The sequence below is a fragment of the Sceloporus undulatus genome, chromosome 4 (genome assembly GCF_019175285.1).
Source record: "Sceloporus undulatus isolate JIND9_A2432 ecotype Alabama chromosome 4, SceUnd_v1.1, whole genome shotgun sequence".
In the NCBI taxonomy this organism is placed as follows: domain Eukaryota; kingdom Metazoa; phylum Chordata; class Lepidosauria; order Squamata; family Phrynosomatidae; genus Sceloporus; species Sceloporus undulatus.
The window spans coordinates 198,338,934-198,348,237 of NC_056525.1; the positions used below are offsets into that span (position 1 = coordinate 198,338,934).

The 9,304-nt window shown below is 39.6% G+C and overlaps 1 protein-coding gene across 1 annotated transcript in view; it reads right to left on the reverse strand.

The window, feature by feature from the left end:
• Positions 1-5,501, reverse strand: part of LOC121929126 (kappa-type opioid receptor-like) — a 39,914-nt gene extending 34,413 nt beyond the window's left edge. Inside the window, exons 1-3 of the mRNA XM_042464440.1 lie at positions 5,399-5,501; positions 4,087-4,427; positions 3,096-3,428 (exon numbers count right to left, since the gene is read on the reverse strand). Of these exons, the coding sequence (XP_042320374.1) occupies positions 3,096-3,428; positions 4,087-4,139 (386 nt within the window). The 5' untranslated portion in view covers positions 4,140-4,427; positions 5,399-5,501. The remainder of the gene's footprint in view (positions 1-3,095; positions 3,429-4,086; positions 4,428-5,398) is intronic.
• Between the last annotated feature and the right edge of the window lie 3,803 nt (positions 5,502-9,304).

Here is a 9,304-nt window from a genome sequence, read left to right on the forward strand (position 1 = left end):
TTACTGAAGAACTTCTGCAGCTTCTCCCTGTAGCTATTCTGGGGCTGGTAGAAAGCAAGGGGCATCACACAAAAACCTGGCTATGTTCCCCTAGGCAGATACAAAATATTTACATCATCCACTGATATCCAGAGGACCCCAGCAGACCTCAGCAGATTCTGACATAACCAGATGGTTCTTTGAACTACCCCTCTGTCAGGGAAGGGGCTACAACAGCTCTACAGTAAATCCAGGGTGGTGGTGAATGGACTGCTGTAGTGTCATTTTTCTGAGCCACACAGGATTTTTATAGGTTATGAATTCCACAGATTATGCAAACCAACATACTAAAGGAAATGAGTGAAATTAGCCAATGGCTAGAAATGACAATATACATAATACTGAGGTGTTAAGGAATTAAGGTTCTAGCCAACTAACTAAACACCTAGAAAAGAATGTATCCATTATCACCCACATATTTTCATACACTATCCTTTTTGTGCAGATGCTCAGGAATATACCTCTTTCCATATAGGATTAATCCATGATATTCACTTCCATATGAAGAAATACCCTCAGACTCACATATCCCACTTTATACACCCAACGGACAGTTTGTATACTTCATTTGTCCCATGCAAAGATTGATTTGTTGTTGTGATTTAGTGGCACTGTATTTGGAGGACTGTGATAAAAAGTTCTGTTGATGCCTGTATAACGTTGTTGTGAAATATTTTTCACCATTTGTGTATTTCTTCTCTGTCCATCTTCTTTACCAGTTTGGCTTGCTGCGAACTAATAATTCAACTCTGGCCATGTTTTACGTTCAAACAATCACACACAGAGCAAAGCGGCAAGATTTGAGTCCTTGGTAATAGAGGCCAGTAAAGGTTTCAATCACAAGATGAAGTGGGATGGAAATTCCCCACAGTGAATGGGATGTTTGCAAAATCCATAGAAGAAACAGTTTTAAAATTACAGGAAAAAAACACAGGATGCTCCAAGCAGGCTTGATACTGGAGATCTGCAATCCAAACTTGTTGGGGGGGGGGTATTTAAAATAGTTTTTTTGTAATTTTGATTTTGATCTGAGAAGCACTACAGAAGAAAGGGATGTTTAACCCTCTCCTCACCAGAACTTTGTCTTAATCTAAGCTGTCTCCTCCGGAAGCTTCTATTATATCCACAAGGTTACCTAGATTAGTGTGTGTATTTTTCCACAAAAGAGGCATTAGCAGTTTTGGGAGAAGTACCCATAGCTTTTTTAATCAGGAAAATTACTTGATGGAAATATTAAAAAATTCCTTCCTTGGCACCAAGGCATCAATTAAAAACCAAACAAAAACAACCTCACACCACATCTGTTTTACAGTTGGAAAGGGAGAGTTTTGATTATATATTTCTTGAATTACATCAGATTTTGCCCACTGAATATCGATCACCTATACCAGAAATAAAAATGCATTTAAACAGAGTTTTTGTTTGAAGCATAAACCTTCTAAATTAGTGATTATATGGAGTCTAACAAGATTCTTTGATTCAAACTAGTCATGCACCTATGTTCATACAAATATAACTTGATAACAAGCCAGTCAACCCTGAGAGCAGTGTCAAAGCATATAACATCACTACAATCCCAGGCTACATGGGCTTGAATAGAGCAGTGCTGACTGCAGTACACTGGGACTGAGAGGATGGAGGAGGTCATAGCTGACAAAGTCACCAGAAGTCAGCAAAGACATCTAGCTGTCTACCAAAAGTCATCTCTCACAAGCTCTAAGTATCCCTTGTACCACTCTGATGGTTGGTAGGACGGTTGGGGTGGTTAAACGGGCAGTGCTCCTCCTTCCCAAATAGAAGGATGGTCCCTGGAACAATAGCAATACTAGGGCCACTATCATGAAACACCTCTCATATTGCCTTGATGTCCTCCCCTTCCATGCAAGTTAGTCATTTTCTGCAGCATAATCAATTTGTATTGAAATCAGGAAGGACTGGATAGGGAGACATGCAGTCAGTTTACTTTCACCAAAATGATTGTATGTGTATGTGCCTGAGCAAACTTGCAAGTATGGGAGAGAGGAGAACTTAATAAAACAAGGTCTCTGTTGAGCTCAAGGAAATCTTCCTTACACAGGACCTGAACTTACTGAATCAGACATTTTATTTGAGGAAATATATATTTATATGCCAAGTTTGCATATCATTTTATATAACGTGATGCAGTTTTGAGAGTCAAAAGATGAAAAGGAGGAACACTGATGATAAAGATTACATCGATGTAAAAGGTGTGTGTGTGTGTATTGCCTATACAATATTGGTAATAAAACAGACATTAACCACTTCTTATCCCTGGGGGGAGCTCTACTCATATATTTAAGCAGAGTTTTCCAACTACTCTTGCTCATCGTCCAAGCTATACAGCTTACAACTCTGAAGTCACTTTTCTATTTGTTTCCCCTAACTCTGTTCGCACAAGCCAATAGAGACAGCCTCTGGGAGGCACTTAAGCAGCTACATATGTGTTGAGATGGCACTTTCTTCCAGTTGATTTAGTACAATGCTGCTAAATTGGAGTTTCCAGGAAATGTATTTTAGGGAAAAAATAAATATACAAAATGAGTTTCCACAATCTCTCCCAATAATTCTTTGGGTTTTTGTCATCTGTGAGAACTTATTCTGCTAAATGTTGTTATATTCTTTGAATCTGGCATCACTCAAATAATAATTTTGCTATTTTTGAAATGTAACATCCAAGACATTATGAACCAAAAACTTCCTACATTCTCTTCTAATTCCTTTTTCCTTTCAGTTAACATGGATTTCTCATTAGAATGGAAAAATTGTATCCAGTGCGGCATATTTGTTTGCAGAAGAGCATAAAACAGCAGGGGAGGTGGGGACAAAATTTTCTGTCCTCACTGTAATATCCCCAAGCATCTTTCAAATCTACCCTGTAGGACTGCAAAACCCTATTGATCTGGCTTTTGGGCAACCTTCAGGGCAGCCAGAGAAAGGGGAAGGAACAAACATTCCAATGCCACCACCAGTGTTACATTATATTTTATACAACAAGACCTAAGGGACCTGCCACAAACCTTCTTGATATTGCTTACCTTATGATGACAAACATCACCAGAGAGTTGCCAACCAAGCCCACCACAAAGACCACTGAGTAGACTGCAGTGATTATGATGGGAATAGCTGGGGAGATGTTGGTATGGTTCTGTTGCAAGTCTTCATATATGCTACTACTATTGTTGCCATAATCTGCCAAGTCCACAAGTCTGCTGTTGCTGTTTGTGGTTGGAAGTGAGCATGGTCCAGGGGAGCAGGTGGAACCTGGCTCTTCACGGAAAATGTATACTGGGGGTTCCATGGAGGATTCCACCTCCAGCTCAAAGAGCAAAGGCAAATTGCAAGTAGGGAGGCAGAAGCAGCTGGTGACACTGGAAAAAGAAAAAAAAGCAATCATGAAAGTGTGTCACTGATACAGAGGTCACTGGATATACTAAAGCCATTCCTGGAGTCCTAATCACCTTTAGAAACACCACAAGAAGAGAGAAATTGATGTGAAAGAGGAGAGCTCATAGTGGAGAGACACAGTATTTTTTTAAAAAAACACACACACACACAATGAATCCACAAACCTGTTTTTCAGACAAAACAATAGACCAATCCACATTTCTCTGTGCCAAAGATGTTTTAAATTTAGGCTTGTAGCAATCAATGGGAGGAACCTTTGATTAATTCTAAACACTCCCAATGCTAGGTTAGTGAAGACAGGAACGGTAATAAAAAGGTTTGAAACTCCTTTGGACTTCTAAAACACTGAGCTGGAGCTCCAAAATGTTGATGAGTTGTCTAGATAAGTTTAGTTCACTTTATATTGAGGAACACAACATCACTGTATAAGGACCAAAACACAATTCTGCCTGATCTGTCATTTATCTCTCCATACAATAAGGAACCCTTCCCACCTAAGTAATATTAGAATGGGATACAAGGTAGAGGTTTGGGGATGTTTTTTTTTTCTATATGTAGGGGGAAGACAAACATTGCATGTCAATTACATGTAAACAATTTTGAAAAGAGCAGCAACATTACCTGTTTAAAAAGAAGCAGGGAAAAAGCAGGGTCTCTCCAAGAGAAATCCTCATATGTTGAGCAGCATCCCTTCCTTTCCTGTCTCTATTTCACTTTTGTAACTTGGAGACTGGGTGGTTTACACTCCTGGGAGAGAAGAACAACAGCTGGGTCACACAAGTATGAGCTCCATACTTTTGCAGCAGCAGAAGCAGTCCCTGTAGCCTTTATTTTACCTTTGCATCAAGCAGTCTTCCTCACACTCTCTGTCTCCCACTCTCACTCTGCCAGCTCAGTCCGTTGGACGGTGTTATTCCAGCAGCTCTTGCACACATTCTCTTCTCAGCTCACATGACTTTTCTCTAAACACCAAAAGGCAAGCAAAGTATTAGGCAAGAAGGAGACAGCTTGTTCTACCACACCTGGAAGATTTTATGCCACCCCTTACATTGCTTTCACAGGCATCTTTTAATCTTTTCCCAGCTTTTAAGGTTTCCATGCAATTAGATCCCTTTAGCCTACTACCATTGATTTCCTCAGCATTAGTTATATGAGACAACAAAAAGAAATTTCAGATAAAGCATATTCAGCTGCCCACATGATATGTTCTGAAAACATCCTCTTATGTTCAGACACTGTGTCCCCTGTTCTATTCAGCCTGTATTAAAGAAATAAGACAAAAGAGTCCTCCTTAAAATGCTGCAGAATGAATGAGATAAAATCAAACTAGAGTCTGTAGGTCCATTACATATGATAATGATTTTGTCACAATTTGGTATTATTATATTAGTACATTTGTAAAAAGAACAAAACAGCTTGTTATTCTCTACTTGTATTTCTCTATTAAACTTTTCTAGAAGTCTATGAGGTTTGGAGGAATATTCCCATTTTCAAACTTTGTTGTCATGATTGTCTCCACAAGGCAATGGTACCAATTGTTTGAGCCTGTCAAGTCTCATTATTTGAATGGATGCCAACCTGAACCAGAGATATTCTTCACTATGTGTAGTGGTGGTGGGGAGGATCTTACTGTGAGTCTCTGCTAAAAATGAGGCTATGGAAAGTTAACATCATCTAATAGTATCATCAAGAACCAGTGTGGTGTAGTGGTTGGACAGGGATTTCAGGAGGCCAGAGTTCATATTCCCACTCATCCATGGAAACCCAGTGTGTGGCCATGGGCAGGTCAAACTCTCTCAAGCTATAGAGATTGGCAATGGCACATCCTCTGAATAAATCTTGCTAAACTTTAGAACAGGGTCACCATGAGTCAGAGTCAACTAGAATGCACATAACAACAACAACAACAACAACAACAACATGCCAGACCTACCTTTAGGCATAGTCAGGTGACATCTCAAATGGTAGATGCTGGGGAGCAGTGGAAATTTCTCTCTTATTGCACCCTTCCATTGGAGGACTTACTTATGTCTAGCATATGGCTTGTCCTGGGCCACCTAAATGAGTCTGCTCAGATCTGGTAGAGGTATTATTATCCTGCCTGGAGAACATTGCCTCAGATGAGGAAGGGGAGAATGTGAGCCAAGATAACAGGCTCCAGTCCAAGCCAGAGGAAGCTGAAAGGCTTTCCTTGGCAGCAGAGCCCATAGCACCACATGTAGACTGTGAGGAGAGGGAGGATGAACTATTTCATCTTTCAGAGGGTCACAAAATAAAATAATAGCAACAAAAGGACAAGCAAAGTTATGGTTTGCCTTAAACTAGAATAATTGGGCCACCTATGTTTAGTTACATCTGGCTGTTAGCATAGCCAAGACCACTTCTGTGCAGCAAACTGCATTGTGATATTCCCTGCTCTCTAGTTCCTTAAACTTCACTTTGCTCTTTGGATTCTTCTTTTTGGTAACTCCCTGACTAGAATTTGATCTTGCTTGGGATGCTTTTTCACACTTAGAACCCAGACTGCTCTTATGGACTCTCTTATGGACTTTGTGTGTATGACCCTGGACTGATATAGTTTCTCCTTTCTTTGTTTATTTGAACTATAAGTCCACCCAACTTGTACATGCCATGCTAAAACAAGATAGGAGGACACTGTTCTATCATCACAATAGAAATAAGCTTCAACTGCCAATGTACATGGAATGGACAGGGAAGGCCGCCTTTACCTTAGGCAGGAAAATATCTTGGTCAGACCATCTGGAAAGCTGTCTGAGACTATCACACCAAATTATACCCTGCTCAAGGAAACTGTAAAGCTGAGGGATCAATTCCACTGGCAGCACTACCTCTCAGCTACATCACCCCCAACATGCAGGATGGTAACAGTCGAAACTATGATGAACTCATACTAAAACACAAACACCAGAGAAGCAATACCTAGCTGGCAGCCTGAGATCCCTGCCCTCTCAGTCCCACTCAGAAATGCTAACATGGGTCTGCTGAACTTCAGGGCAAAGGAATTTCAAGATCTCCTTGAAAACTCCATCTCTGCCTGTTAGTAGTTAGTATGACAGATGAGAAGGTTCTCCTGCATCTTTGTAGCCCATTTCAGGAATCCTTGGACAGTGCACCCACTCATCCAAGTCCTGCCACTCAATGCCTTCTCTGACTGCTAATGACCCTGACCCACTCATGGTTAATAAAAGTGGAGAGAGATTTTACAATATGACTTTTCTCAGCTAGAAATGCCCACTCACATCTGGGCATCTACAATATGGCCAGGAAGCCTGCCTGTCATTACTTATGCTAATGCTAAATTGCAGGAAACATAAGAAGGGGTTATCTGAGATAATTCATTGCCTTGTTAAGTGACCTAGGACTGCTCTAAATGGCATGTACTTTTCAGTGAAAGCAAAATGACCAAGGCAATGTTCACTCTAGTATGCTATTTACATTCTACAACTCTGTTTACAATTCATGCTCATTGCTGAGCACATCATGAATTGTTTCAGAAAGGATGGATCAGGTTTTAACTTTTCTGCAGTCTCAAAAGCTGATGTAGGATAGGTGACAGCAAGATATGTAATACCCTTTGCATGTTTTTGTAATTAGATAACTCTCACTATATCCACATGTATCGAGATGATCTATGCATAACAAAGCTCAAAATGTGCATTGAGATAAATAATATAAGATCCTCTGGAGGGAAGGCTAATTTCAGATTTACATTTGCTCGGCAAACTTTTCTTACATTATCTTAAAGGATATGATAGGATGTCTTTCCTCCATTTGTGACACAACTGAGTAAGTGAAATCATGGTAAAGAACAAAGAGTCAACAGTGACCTCCTACAATGCTAATATGCACACACTGGTTTACCAAATGTATAATGTTAGAGAACAAAATAATTGTTCAAATACAAAGAGAGACATATACAGACATTTTTTTAGAAACCATATTGAATTCATACATAAATACAAAGACAAATATAGTATGTATCTGAACCATAGCCTTATATCAGTTTCATACAACTTTAAATAACACAGATCATCCTAAATCATCCTAGAGTTTCTAGCTTGTTGAGGACCAAAGGATCCTTAAAAGAGAGGAACAAAGGAGCAAATAATTTAAACTCTGTAATATGAGCAGGTATCTTGGGAATTATAATTCAGAGGAGTGCACTATAAATCTGTAGCTGAGTTTCTAGGATTTAATATTAAATGTTATATGCAACCAGAACAATAGCAAAAACATTTTAGACTATAATGATTTGGACTGTACAAACTGTGTAATCTGATGCACAATGGACTTCCAGGTAATATCCCATTTCCTGTACGATCTTCTTCAGGGTTGAATTTGTATGCAACTCTTATCAGTTCTCAGCAGCAATGATGTCATTTTTATCGGTGGTGCTGGAAAAATGAGCACTCTGAATCTGATTGCTAGCTAACGTCCCAGGAAATAGCACTTCTTGCTGTTGTGTGAAATAGTCTAGCAAGTAGTTTCCATATATGACATGGACTAATAATTCAGGGACCAGATCTATGCTATTGTGCAGCTTCTGTTCTTTGATGTCTGTTAGCCTGAGAATGTTTTGCATGTCTTTTGCCAGAGAAAACATTTGACAAGCTGCAGGCATACCAGGAGCATGGTGTCTGACTTGCTTTGAGTTAATGTCCTGTGCCTTGGAGTAGCTCCAAGCAGTCAGTCTTTCCATTTTGACAACAAGGGCCAATCTCCTGGTCAAAGTTTTCTATCAAAACCCTAAATGACCATTTGACAAGAGAACCAGTATTTGGTTACTACTGTAGTATTAATTTAAAAATCAGACACTTCAACAGTAGATGAAGGAAGTTAAATATGTCTCCCAGATAACTTTTCTGTATTTACTAGCTGGATTCCTAAGTCCAGAGACATCCATCAGAAATTCAATAGCTTGTTTTAGACTTCTTGTCCAATTGTGTTGTTTCAGAATGCAAATAATACCTAATTGGTAAGATGGCAAAATGTCAATCGAAAAGAGTGTCTTTGTATCCTTTTATGCATCCTTTTATGGAATCACTAAATTGCAGGGTAGCAAATCCCAGGGGTCTGAGGACTGCAAAGCCACTGAAGAGCTAGAAACCCCCCCAACATATACAAAGAGAGTCCTGACATCCTTCATTTACAAACAAGCAAACAAACAAACAAACAAACAAACAGAAAGACCACTTGCAATTTTACTATTCTTCATTAAGGGAGCTGTTTTAGGGCCACTGTGGGCTTTTTTTTTTTTAAAGACCCAGAAGGAACCAGAAGTTGCTTCGAGTTATGAAAAAAGGATGGAGCTAAATTTAAAACTGATGAGGAAAAGAAAGCAAAGCAAAATTGCCCCCAGGCCCTCCTAGAGACCTTATGGGGCACCATTAACCACTTGTGGGGGAAACATTTTCGTGGGTGATAATCTGAAAAAATTGAAGTGAGGGGTCGATACATCGCCCACCATGATATATTGCATATTCCTGGAAATCAGTATAAATCCCCCCATACCAGTCATTTCTGTACTTGCTACTTTGGACTACTTCTTCTGTTTTACACACTAGGGATCTGCTCATCTAATATTTGAATTATTAGCAGAATCATTTTGTTATTTCAATGTTGGGAAACTGTTGTCCTACCTCACCCCACCCAGCACAACAGAATTCAGTGACAGCATCCACCTGTGGTATAGCAAACCCAAGATCACTGTTTTATCATTCCAGTAATCCCTGATTAGCATAGATGATAATGTCATCTCCCCACTCCCCATCACCTTGTCTCCCTGATCCCTTTGAACTTAATTATAATTCTCACAATA